Below are 13,855 nucleotides of genomic sequence, written 5' to 3' on the forward strand. Positions count from 1 at the left end.
TATTAGGCAGAATTAACAATTGATTTCCTCTCCTCTGCTTGCATTCCTTCTCCCTCCTCTCTCAACTAATTCAACTTAAGTTGTTTTATGGCACTTTGCAACTAGCTTTTCTGCTGCATTTCATTCCAGTGATTAATTCCCAGATGTCATGTGTTCTGGGATGAGCTCGGAGTGATTGGTAGAGGGGTTAACTCTATAACAGCCTGGGGAGAGATGGGATTTTGTGCAGGAGTTTTGTCTGTAGGTGTGGAGGCGGTCAGATTGGCGGGAACATGGGCTCGAATCTGGCCTGCGTCATATCCCAATCCCCAATTTAAAACACCCTCTATAAGTTTTCACTTATAACTGTTCTCTTTATTATTTTTTTTTGCAAATATTTAAAATATTAAATTAATATAATACAAAAATTTATTTATATACACATCATGATAGTATATGTTGTTCTGACTTGAATTTCTGCTCATTTATATATTAAAAAAAAAGCATTTTATTACAATAATGCAAAATTAAGCAAGCTCAAAATTAATACATTCAGACACATTAAAATAATGGGAAAATGTCATGAAAATGTCACAATACAATACAAAATAGGCTTCATTTTTATACTGATTATAATCTATTTTTTTAATGTTTTTTATTAATTTATATATTAATATGTAATATGTTCATAATATGTTTGAGCACCAAATCAGCATATTTGAATAATTTTTTGAAAAATCATGTGACACTGAAGACTGGAATAATGACTGCTGAAAATATATTAAAATAGAAAACCATTTTACCGTATCTTATTTTTACTGTATTTTTGATCAAATAATATTTTTGAACAAATTATATTTGATCAAATAATGTCCTTTTAAATTATAGTCTCATGATTCTGAATGTTATAATATATTTGCATAGTACCAATCAAAAGTTTTATTTCAAAAGAACAAGAAAAGCCCTGGTTTTGGTTTCTACCCATATATTCTCCAGTCTTGTCTCTGTGCTTACATGTGGAGTTTTGGCTCCGTTTAGGGATCCGGACTCTCACTCAGTCTCCCTCTCTATCTCTCTGCTGTCCCCAGGCGGCAGCGAGTCGTCCTGGGATAAAGAGAAACTCCAGTCCCCCCTTTCCTCTGGTGCCCAGCATGGTCTGGCTCATGCCGGCCTCTCCGCTCAGCACGGCCTGTCAGGGTCTCATCTCTCTTCCCTACAGCAGAGTCATCTCCTGGCTAACCGTGAGTCATTCATTCATCACATCCACTCATTCACTTGATCACCAGCTCCAGGTGTATTGATTCTGCTCGGCCCGATTGAGCTACACGTCGTGTTAGTCATTCATTATTTGCTTCACTGCATACTCCCGTTCAGGCCGCCCATTTAGACTGTTATCCAAGTCACTGTGTAGTGTATTCATGACTGTCAAGTGTTTTTCATTTTTGTTTGTTTTTAAAGACAACACAAAACAGTATTTCATGCACATTTCACTTCTGTAATGTGACATCATTTGAGTGAAACTGGGAGGAAAACATTGATTTGATTCATTTGACTGGATTGTAAAATATGAGTTATGATATATTTTTTTTTATATTATTTTCCCTCACCTACACAATCTCAGGTACTTAACCATAAAAGAGAAGTTATTTGAAAAACAAAATAAATGAATTAAAATAATCATAAATTGGCGCTGTTTTATTACTGTGACACTGAAACAATCTGTATTGTATAAAGTGGTATATAAATACATAAATTAAAAATTCATTTTCTTGTTTAGCATAACAAAGCTGTACTGATGAATAAATCTCTAATAAATCAAAACATTTATTGAAGGTGAATTGTGGAATTGTAAAAATGATGAAAGTTTTCGAACATGTTTCCTGAACATGCCCCTATCTACCATTGGTCAGACAATCGGATAGTCCTGCCCCCAACTTTATGCTATTGGTTGAGCCAGTGTTGCGGTGTCAGGCGGGTGAGATTGTTTTGGTAGAGTATTTTAACATCACCTTTAAAATAGAAAAAAGGGTGAATATTCATAGTTTTCAGCCACATGACTGGCGCAGAAACCTGGAGGGCAAAACATCCATAGAACTGCAGCACAGGCCGGTCAATTTTCCATCGGTTTCAAGCCACAAATATTTAGATCACCTCTCAAAAGAAGAAACACAAAGACATGTGAACAAACTGCAAGTCCTACAGCACCTGCTGCAGTATTTCAATCACTAAAACAGTGGGACAATCTAAAACACTTAATGTGCCCTAATGTATTGAGACAGCGATATTAAAAGATCAAATTCAACTTTTGTGATGATGCATGTTATAAACAGGCAGATGAGCCCAGAATATGAATGCAACTTTGCGTTCATGTTCTGGGTTAATCTGCTTGCCTGTACATAGTATGTTTTATTAATAATCTGAATGCTGAATTTGGTCCTCCAGTATTATGGTTTTATTGCAATAAGCATTTTCTTTATACTAGTTTTCTATAGGAAAATGCTTAACATGTAAGTTAACATGGTGTGTTAATATCACTGTCTTAGTTTTGCCCTCTAGGTGGGTGTTCCTGTAAGGATTTTATGTCATGTGAAAACTATGACAACAGAAGTGATTACTGCATCGCAGTTTACCAACTAAGTTCCATATAAACAGTCTCTCCCTGTCTCTATTGTGGTCTTTCAGGGCTGGACCTGCCGTTTATGATGATGCCCCACCCCCTGCTGCCCGTCAGTCTGCCGCCTGCCTCCGTTGCCATGGCGATGAACCAGATGAACCACCTGAACACCATCGCCAACATGGCCGCAGCTGCTCAGATGCACAGCCCCCTGTCCAGAGCAGGAGCGACCGTCATCAAGGTAACACACGCAGCCACAAAGTTGAGACTTCAGTGGCCAAACGCAGAGAAGTCATTCATTAGGACTCTAATGTGCGCTCAGATCTCTCAGCTAGAGTAAGCTCATTTTCACCGCGTGCACAGCACATCAGTCAGAGAACCGCAGATCCCCTCGGATTGGTGTCTTGCTCCGATGAAACGGTAGATACGAGCCGGTCTCGCTCTACGAGCCATTTAACACCTGGGAGAGAGCTGTATACCAAACCATCTTAATTTCTACAAGAGAGAGTTTGATTCGAAATACTCCGAGGAGGAATAACAGAATAAATGTTCTGTTGGGTCCGTGCGGAGCACGTGTTAGGGAATATTAGATGCAGACTTTAAAGACGAACACTATCTGTTATCTTACTGCCATGTTCCCCTTAGAGGAGAGTGTGTGAGTCAATTTACAACTGGAGGAGGACACTTGTGTGTTTCTCGGAGATGCAGAAATGGCCTGAGGCGTACAGTACACACGCTTATATAGATATTCACTGCCACACACAGATGCACTTAAAATACTGTAGCAATAGCTTCTGTCTGGGTACCACAATATAACGCACATAATGTGTTTTTACTGTGAAAAAAATACAATTTTGGTTAGATTTACTGGACTTCTTAGTTATGTTTCTTCTAAAAATCCTTTCGAAAAATAAATAGACGCAATGAGGCAATTTCTGTATAGAAAAGAAAGAGAATTAATTTTTTGGAAGAATGTGATGAGAAATGTTCTAGCAAATCTGAGCACTCTTTGAGATATTGTTGAGGTCTGTGAGGGGCATTTTTCTCAGGAGAAACACCTGAGAAGCAGGAGACTCCATGTAATCTCATTGATGTCTAGAAGAAATATTAAAGAGATTTTATTTGTGGGGAAAAAATCATAGTGTTGATGGAAATTTTAAATCAATCATATTATCATAACTGTTATTTTTGTATTGATATCCTATTTTAGTTTTTGTTAATATTTTGAATTTGATTTTATTTTTGTCTGTTTTCACTTTAGGTTTATAGTTTTAATAATACTGTTTTTGTCATTTTTTTAAATATATCTACATGATATTTATTAGTTTTAGTTTAATACTAGGTAACATTTATTTTATTTCAAGCAACAAAATGTGGGTTTTGGTTTTACTTTTTTTTTTTTTTTTTTTCATTTAAAATGGCAGGCCTGTTTGAGTCATTTGTAAAGAATATGTGAACTGAATCTCTCTGTGTGTGTGTCAGGAGTGTGTACAGGACAGTCCGTCTCCTGCTCCATCTCTGGAGGAAGCCCCTCGTCCCGGATCACAGCCCTCTTCCCACCCTAGCAGTAGTGTGTCCAGCTCCCCAAACCCACACACACAGAGTCCTGAACGCCTGGGTCAGTACAGACACGCATACTATACACATTTAGTTTAAATGCTATCAGACCGTAGACTGATCGTTTTCTATAAAGCCAATTATAATGACTACAGACTAACCCACCCACAAAAGTAAACTTTTTTTGAATGAAAAAGGCATAAAGCAAAAACATTACAAGTAGTTTTTTTTATAAATGACAACGTTCTAGAATGCTCCCAATGGGAGACAATTACATCACTGTCAGAATTACATCACTTCTGGGGACAAGCTTGAGGATGCATGCTTTCTCTTTATGTGTGCAGTTTTGAACCCGACCGATGGAGAACTACCAGAACGAGACACCGGCATCAATATGAAGAAAATCCTTAAAGAGAAAGGTTAGTTCCTCTCTGAAGCACTAAACACTGTCTACACCACTGTGTGTCGCTCGCTTGCAGCATATATAAGTGCATTCACATAAAAAAAGAAATTGGGGGGGAAAAAAGCTTAATTGTCTGTACTGTAATGATGCATGAAGCACCTTTCTGTCGCAACTTTGTCAGTCAACGCAACAAATTTGTGTCGGATAAACCTGATGTAAAATCTGCAGGTGGGGAGTTTTCATCCTTTTGCGAAATTACTGGATTTCACCAGTGAAATGTTGCAATGCAGCAGTAAATGAACACCGTATCCTAAGGTGTAATGCAAGTTTGCAGTGCCAAGTAATTTCATTGTCCTCATTGAAAGTAAAAATGCTTTACAGAGTAATGTGTAAATTTGTATGAACGTTTTTACGAACTAATCAGGAGTTATCGATAACTTTTTCACTTAATCTAGATTTACAGAAAAATGCAGAAACAACTGAAACCACATATACATAACAGTCACTTTGGGTGGCCTTATAAACATGTTAAAATGAAACTGAATACATAGGTATTTCACCTTATATATCTCAAATTCCTATGCGCAACTGAATGTTTCCTGTGCACATAAAAACAAAGAATCCCACAATTATTATTTGTTGTAGTAACAATACAAAAACCCATGTGGAAGACACACCACTCAGATGTGAGATGTAGAGCACATTTTAAACATCGTCTCAGGAACAATGTAGTAAACGCAGCTGACTCCTAGATGATGTCGGTTTAACACTGCCGAGTGTATTGACATCACGCATAACATTTTAATGCGGACTGATGCTCGTTAGTGAAATTTACACCCTGTTGGTTTAGACTGGCAGTATATCAGCATCACAACACTTCTCTTTTAATTAATGACTTAATTAGGAGCTTAACTGAACATATATAAAGTTCATATTTACAGCCTGTGTGAGTAGATGAGTGTAAGAGAGCTGTTAGTGCAGCTAAATGCGTAATTCATCATTATAAGAAAATGTTTTTCTATGACACAATGATACGCAGGTGTGTGTGTGAGAATCTCAAATGTTGCGGTGTGTGTGTGTAGGCACCGTTGCGTAACTTGTGTGCGAGTGTGTGTTGGTACAGCAGGTGGCGGCCCCTAACGCACATCACACACAGGGCTGTTGGGAGGAGACGATGCAAAGATGCCCCGAGGCTCTCTTAAAGAGATTCAGTGTGCACCTGGCCTCCAAACATATTTTATTAATGCGTCTGGAAAAGAATCCACCCCAAACACACACACATAAATACGTGAATACAGCAAACGACTCTTGTTTTTAAAAGTGCAGCATGCCGCATTTACTGCAGGGTTGAGAAAAGAATGCAGGAACCAGGAAATTTAGGTCACTGACCACGTACTCACACACGAAGACTCCTATTATTATTATTTTTTTTTAATCTTTCATGTTCTCAGTCTCTCCCTCTCATTCCAGGATAGTCCAAACTCACTATCACACATCTTCAAATGCGTATCAGTAGACTTCTGCGCTACTTTATCCAATCTGAGCGTCAGTTTAACCTACATACACACACACACACACACACACACACACACACACACACACACACACACACACCGCTCTGAACACCTGAGAGGATTGACTTAGTAAAGATTGGCCATGATTATATCAAATATGTCTGTTCTAGTTTAATTCTACAGTGTGCTGTCCAATTGGAATTGTATTACATGCTGGTATGAATTCTCTTCAGTTCTTGTTAGTGTGTGTCTATTCATTGACCAGTAATTCATTCCCCCTTTATTTTATATCCTCCTTATTTATTTTTTAAAACCTATTAATCTATTTTTAAACCTATTTATCTTTATTTTATTTTTTACTGTTTAATATATTAGAACCACATGTGTATCAGAAAAGCCCATTTTTATATTTTGTGAGTGTTTGCCTGTCCAAAACTCTAGCGATGCTAGTGTGTTCTGGGTGGTTGTCAGGATGTTGCTTATTGACCTAATTCAAAAAAGCCACCCCTAAGTCTCGATGATATTCTGTCCCCTACATATGACTTAGGTCTATGGGATTATTCCCATTTTTAATTGCCTGACAGGTGAAAGTCTAGTCACTCAGAAAAAATAACATGTATGTCTTTTAAAAGCAGCGTAATTTGAGGTATCATTTATATTTGTAGAACAAATGGTGTGGCAATGCCACTGTACATGCAGTACAGTTTAACACCTAAAATGTAATGTTTACTGGAACATCCCTTTCTTTTGGTAATATTTAATAGTTAAAATTAGTCACATTAGCAAAATTTGGTGAGATCCATTGTCAACAGTGTAATGATATATGATGCACAGCTCACAAACACAAAATTTTTAAACCAAGCAAGCAGCTTTCTGTTGGTGAGCACTTGAACCTGATGTGAAATCTGTGCTGACAAATCTTTTGCCTTCATGCAAAATTCCAAATCACATGGATTTCTGTTGAAAAGACTGGATTTTGCCTGTGAAAATTTGCCGAACAATGGTAAATGTGACTGCACCTTCATTTTCTTTTAAATTCTTTGCAACCTCAAATCTAAAGTTAACAACCTAAAGTTGAAAAGATCAGAGACTCACAAGTGTAGATTACTTGGGGCCCATTTTCTTGAATCCTCACGAAAGGGCCATTGAATTTTAAACACTGTTTAGCCTCTGTCTGTCTGTCTGTCTGTCTCTCTGTGTGTGTGTGTGTGTCAGTGATGATAAACAAATTGACGTGGTGATGAATGGTAAAGCCCGGGGCCAGGAGCACTGTGTTTCAATGGGACTTTAGCGAGTGAACCCCCTCTCTAGCTCTCCATAAATCACTCGTTCTCTTTACCTCTCTTTCACTCAGGGCTGGTTGAATGCCAACAGGAGCTGCTCTCACTGCAGGCAGGGTCTCTCCTTTCTTAAAGAGCAAAAGGAAATTCTGATATTATTCAGTGTGGTTTTGGTTCATATGCGAAGCATTTAGCACACACTAACATTAATCTTACAATCAGGCCACTGATTCTCGCAGGCCTTTGAGAAAAGTATAATGAAGCCATGCAGCAGGTATATTAATGATTCCTTTTTATTAAATAGTAAACGGAACACTTTTCCATACATCAATGACATTAGGTATGGCCTATTATTATTGTTAACTGAATCCCAAATTATTGGACAACTTATTTTGTGAGCAGAAACCAAGTGAACAACTTTACATAAATGTATGGCTGTTTTCCATAACTGAAAGGATGTTTCATTTACACCTTGATTAGGATGAAATATATGTCCATAATCTGGATGTCAGACCAGACATTGTGCTATGCAGGTACCAGCGTGTTTCTCATTGGTTTTGGTTTCTGAAATCACTTCATTCTACACAAAGTCTAGCCCAGAGTCTATACGTGTTGTATGATAGTGTGCTAATGTATTTGGCTTAAGCTGATGTGAAGCACTTTGGCTATAGAAGCACTTAGTGTACGTTTGTGTGTGCGAAAGGGAGCATGGGTAGGCCGAGACTACTGCTCCGTAATTGCTCTGTCCAGTTTTCCACAGAGTAGATATGTAGCATCTGGTTACAATCAATGTTTCCCTCCGCTATTATGAAATTAGCTGCGCGGAAATGATTTGAAATGGCCTGTAATGATTTCTGATAGAAATGTGCGCCATTGTTTCGCCCTTTGAGATAAGCGTGCTGGTAAATAAGTCACAACAAGCGAAAAAGGAACCGAAACGATCGCTTTACCTCGTTCCAAGTCAGGGATCCGGCCTCAAACAGCAAGCTCTTGGCTTTTCGAGCCTCGTATTTTTAATCTTCATTTTTGTTTGTTTATTCGCAAGCTCCTCCTTCAGATATGTGCAAAGGGGACCATCCATGGGCTTTGAAGACCCTTTTTGATCATTAGTTTGATTGCTGTTCTAAGCGCGTTTGTGATGGTTTAATTAAACCAAGACCCTTTGCGGGGCCCCAGCGGCCCTCGAGAGCTCTCCGGCTGGAGGGTTTGAGGGTCTGCTCGCGGCGCACAGTGTTTCTCTTTGTGTTAACGATGAGGAACAGATATTATGCGAGGAAAATCAATGACATGTTGGAAAGAAAAAGTAAACTGTTACAGTTAGCAATTTGGGGCAAGGTTAGCACGGTTGAAAGTCACCCCACAAAAGCGACATTTTTGGACGAGAACACAAGTGATAAATGATGTGCGCTCTATCTCCTCCTCTCTCTCTCTCACACACACACACACACACACACACACACACACACACACACACACACACACATGAATTTTGGACGAGAACACAAGTGATAAATTATGTGCGCTCTATCTCCTCCTCTCTCCCGCGCACACACACACAGATGAAGGCAGAGAGGAGGAGAAGGGTGAGGACAGGTGCTTGTGTTCTGCTCTGGTTCTGAGGGAAGAGTTGGAACAGGTTTTTGTCTCTCAGGCTTGCGCGGTCTCTTGTGCGGTGTCACTATCGCATCTGAAGTAAAGTTGCCCCAAGGAGGACAGAGATAGTCGTACCGATAAAAGAAAGCAATACACGAGCCAGAATTGAATAATGCAAATTACAAGTTAACAGAGAAAACAAAGCCATGAACATAGACATGCACAGGCTTAACTCTACATCATACACATATAATGAATTTGTCCTTTAGTTTATTGTGATATCTTGCTTGAGCTAATCAAATTAGCTTTTTAACCACTTAGCACTATGCTAAGCTATAGGCTAAACTGTTAGCTTGTTAGCCAAAGGCTTTTTTGTGTTTTTAAAAAAAATAGCTGCATCTGAAATCGTATACAGTTTAGTAGGTACTACATTTGAATAAAACTATTAAAAAATGTTTAGTATTTATGTAAAAAGCATGCAAGTATTTACAGCACAGCAAGCTAGATTGTAATGCTAGTCGTTAACGGTTGGTATCAGAGGGAGAGGACGTTCTCATTGTAGATAACATTGTACTGTGAAAAAAATAAATAGTATACGTCCCCGGAAACAAGGTAATTATGATTATAATACAAGATTTATATGCTAGCATACATGTAAAAGTTCAACCTTTATACAGATATACAATAGCATTTACATTAGCCACAACGCAAATATGCTAAAGGCCTTTTCATTTGGCATTTCAAATCATATTCTGATCAGTTACAGCATCCTGTACAAATAGACAAAGTTACAAATGATTTCACATTTCTAAATAAAAAAAATGAAAGAACTTTGCACTGCATGAGAGAAACTTTCTCGGGTTCTCTTCAGTGTCCCTTGAGACGCGTTTATCTCGCAGGTCCATTCTTCCTGTGCGCAGGTTAAGGGCTGCGGTGTTGACCTAGTATTCCTCTCATTTAATATTCCACCTACCGCTATTCACACGCTAATTGGGGGAGAAGGAAGCGCTCATTAAGGCTCATTTCATGTACACATTCATTAGACACAGGGCTGGAGTGTCAGGAAAACACAGCCTGGCCTCTTTTCTAGTTTGTTTACTTTCCTGTTTATTTGCAGGTGTATTTGTTAGTTTAAATTGCCCTTTCCTGTAGACTTAAGCGAAAATGCACTCAAATTAGTTCGGTTTGTTCTTAGTCTACGTCGTTCTTTAAAAAGGAGTTTTACACTTGGTAAAAGTTTGAATATGTTGATGCTTGTAGATCTTAAAATCTTGTCGGTTTTGTTGCCACCATGGCCTTGTGGTTTGTGACACATTGAGCCGTAGTGCTTACTTGGGAAACAGAGGTTTGAGTCCAGTTCATATTATTTCCTTAACCCTCATCATTGCCGGTCTACTTTCTCTTACACCCATTTGTGAAAGTGGAAAAAAAAAAAAAAAAGTCAAAAATAGTTGAATTTTCTAGTTCAATTCTTTGTTGATTACTAGTTGGCTTTCCTGCTAAACGGATAAATCTAAGCTTTAAAAACCACTGTACTTTTCCAGTTTCAGAATATTCAAACCAAACAGGGCAAAGATCAATGCAGTGCCACTTTTATAGCTCTCAATGCACCAACTATTCTTTCATTTTACATTCCCACCATTCTCTATCTTCCAGAAAGGCCCAAACATGTTCTGCGGTCCAGCCTGCATATGGCTGTTAAAATGTAGTATAGACTAATACCCCCTCATTCACTTCCTTCTCCAACCTATTACTGCTAGGGTTTTATTGTCCTGCTTTCATCTTTTTTGTGTATACGTATGTATCGTGGGGGTTAACTAACGAACATTGGTCCTTTGCTTTGGTTGAGCTCATTAAGTGCTTTGTGCATTTCCTTTTGGGGGCCTGGTTTTAATGTAGCTTGTTATTCCGCGCTCTAGTGAATCAGGGACCCCGTGGACCTCAAGTTTTGGAAGTGTAACCCCTGAGAATTATTTGAAGTTGAAGAACGAAATTAAGAGGTGATAGGGAGTGACTCGTGCGCTGTATCGCTTTCATTGACTGTGCCGGTAATACAGCTTGCGGTTTAGTGGTAGGAAGTTTCTGTGCTTTGTTGAATTTTTGTTATAGCAAGTCAACAAACCAGTAAGTTTAAATAGATTTTTTCATTTATGAAGATGTGAAAATGTGAATGTTGCATAGGCTGCCACAAAACTTTTAGTGTGTATTTGTGCAGTTGCTAGTTTAGGTGGTTACTTACTGGTCTAATTAGCAAAAAAGGTTTATTTTTCCACTATCAATAGCATAGACATATGAAGCACAACTCACACAGCAGCTTTCTGTTGACCATCGCGTCGAATTTGCATTGCCAACTTGAACATAAGCGGAATGTTTTTCGCCCTCATGCGAAACTCCCAATTTCAGTGGATTCTTATTGAAATTACTGGATTTCTCCTGCATTTCGCAAAGCATCTGTAACTGTGACCGCACCTTTACTGTTATAAACAATACAGTAGGTTCCTTAGGAAACCCTCTATTTTCATATAAATTGCAGGTAATTGTTTAGACTGAGGACTATCCAGTAACACATCTCTGTATGTTTGTGAATCTGCGAGGTTGCTCATCCAGGAGTTTCTTCCATCGTGTTACTCCTCTGTGAGTTGGTTCTGATTGGACTGTGTCTCACAGCTATAAATACCTCCCAGGCGTTTGGATCCCCATGCTTTAGGGCTCCCCCGGCGCCTCCTGTCAAACACTGCCATCTTGTTGGGAATAAATGTCTAACAGAGGGGCGATCGGTCTCTCTCAAGCTTTTTTTCTCTAGCGGGCTAAGGCTTTATCAGAGTTTGTGTGGCATCAGCTTCGATGGGAAGGCCTGATCTCCTCTCGGTTTCCCCATTTTCTTAATCTCTGTTTTTAGTTATTTTTGGTTTATTTCTCCTGCATTTTTCTCCCCCATCCTGATTTCTCTTAATTGCAAATACAAACTCCTCTAACCTTTGCCTTCCACTAATTTTCCCAGAGGCACAAACGGTTTAGAACAAGTGTTGTGTGCTCACTTAACCTTATGTGATCGACATTGTGATGTTTAGTAAAAGCTGACAAATGAGACTAAGCGAATCTCACCTGTTCACACAGGTCAAAAAACATGCCATATTTAATCAAAAAATGAATAGAAACAGAAAATGAAGCATATTTTAGGACTATTAAGATAATTTGTATTCTAACATTATTTTCATGACTTCAATATTTCTCTCAAATGCTCATTATAGTAATGCAAAAAATATATATTTTTTATTACTACTGTATGGTGGCAAATTAAGAACAAAAAGGTAAAATAACGTAAAATAATGTAAATAATATTTTAAATGAAATCCTACATTTTTCCATCATGTTAGCATTTAAATTTTTTCATTATATAATTTGCACTTACATGTATGCTTAATGACATAGATCACTTAAGTACATAGAACTGAGAGTAATGGTATTTACAACAGCAACAATAATAATAAAAAACATCTGGACATATTACAGTAATAAAAATGTAGGAGAAAATGTGCTTAATTGCCATTATATTAACATCATTACACAGTCTTAAAGGGATAGTTCACCCAAAAATGAAAATTGGCCCATGATTTACTCACCCTCAAGGCATCCTAGGTGTACATGACTTTCTTCTTTTAGACGGATCCAATCAGAGTTTTATATATATATATACAGTGTATATATATATATATATATATTAAAAATTGGCCTGGCTCTTTCAAGCTTTATAATTGCAGTGACCGGGTGTTTCTGTTCAACAGTTCAAAAGAAGTCCAATAAAGCGCATCCATCCATAAAAAAAAAAAAAAAAAAAAAGTGTCTTACCTGGCTCCGGGGGGTGAATAAAGGCCTCCTGTAGCGAATCAATGTGTTCTTGTAAGAAACATATCCATATTTAAAATGTTATAACCACTTTTCTGTAGCTTGCGCTAACTGTCGTACGTGGAAGCCATTCCGGGTGGATGACATAGGACGTATGCGTAGCGTAAGCGCCTGTGAGAATATGCTAGTCTCGCGAAAACCAATGTTTGTTTACAGGAGCAAAGGAAGCAAAGTTTCCTTACTTTAGCAAAGGAAAACCAGTCTTCTCTTCGCTTATATCAAAATCCTCAGACATTTTTCTTTACAAATCCTCATTTTGTACTTCTAATTCGTGACCGGTGGTTTGTTTTGTTCTCTCCTCTCTGCTTCTGCGTTCGTCGCTTCTCACCTGCGCATACGCCACGCATATCACCTATGTCATCCACCCAGAATGAACGCGCATACGACAGTTAGCGGAAGCTAGGATTACGTTTTATAATGTTTTAAAGGGGTCATATGATGCTTTTTTAAAGATCATTATTTTGTGTATTTGGTGTAACCGAATATGTTGTGGATGTTTTTCTTACAAAAAAGAATCGATTCGCTACAAGAGGCCTTTATTCACCCGGAGCCGTGTGGGACACTTTTTTATTACGGATGGATGCGCTTTATAGGACTTCTTTTGGACTGTTGAACAGAAACACCTGCCCGCTGCCATTATAAAGCTTGGAAGAGCCAGGACAATTTTTAATATACCTCCAAATGGATCCGTCTCAAAAAAAGAAGAAAGTCATATACACCTAGAATGGCTTGAGGGTGAGTAAATCATAGGCTAATTTTCATTTTTGGGTGAACTAACCCTTTAAATCATTCATTCATAATTCATATAAATTAATTGTAATATTAAAATCCAATAGTAAAACATTCAAAAAACCCTGTGCTCTATATTTTGAAGTGCTTTGAAACTTAAGAGCCTGTATATTTGTGGGTGCAGGGCCGAGAGCAGGAGCACACATTTGTGTTTCAGCTTTCGAGTTCTCGGGAGTGTAAGCACTTATGGAAGTGTGCAGTCCAGAGTCACGCCTTCTTG

At 38.2% G+C, this 13,855-nt stretch overlaps 1 protein-coding gene across 1 annotated transcript in view; it reads left to right on the forward strand.

The window, feature by feature from the left end:
- dacha (dachshund a) overlaps positions 1 to 13,855 on the forward strand; it is a 160,483-nt gene that overhangs the window by 125,955 nt on the left and 20,673 nt on the right. The window contains exons 4-7 of the mRNA XM_016450796.1: positions 1,068 to 1,220; positions 2,662 to 2,834; positions 4,076 to 4,211; positions 4,495 to 4,569. Of these exons, the coding sequence (XP_016306282.1) occupies positions 1,068 to 1,220; positions 2,662 to 2,834; positions 4,076 to 4,211; positions 4,495 to 4,569 (537 nt within the window). The remainder of the gene's footprint in view (positions 1 to 1,067; positions 1,221 to 2,661; positions 2,835 to 4,075; positions 4,212 to 4,494; positions 4,570 to 13,855) is intronic.

This window comes from Sinocyclocheilus anshuiensis, unplaced genomic scaffold (assembly GCF_001515605.1).
Source record: "Sinocyclocheilus anshuiensis isolate Anshui unplaced genomic scaffold, SAMN03320099.WGS_v1.1 scaffold25, whole genome shotgun sequence".
In the NCBI taxonomy this organism is placed as follows: Eukaryota; Metazoa; Chordata; class Actinopteri; order Cypriniformes; family Cyprinidae; genus Sinocyclocheilus; species Sinocyclocheilus anshuiensis.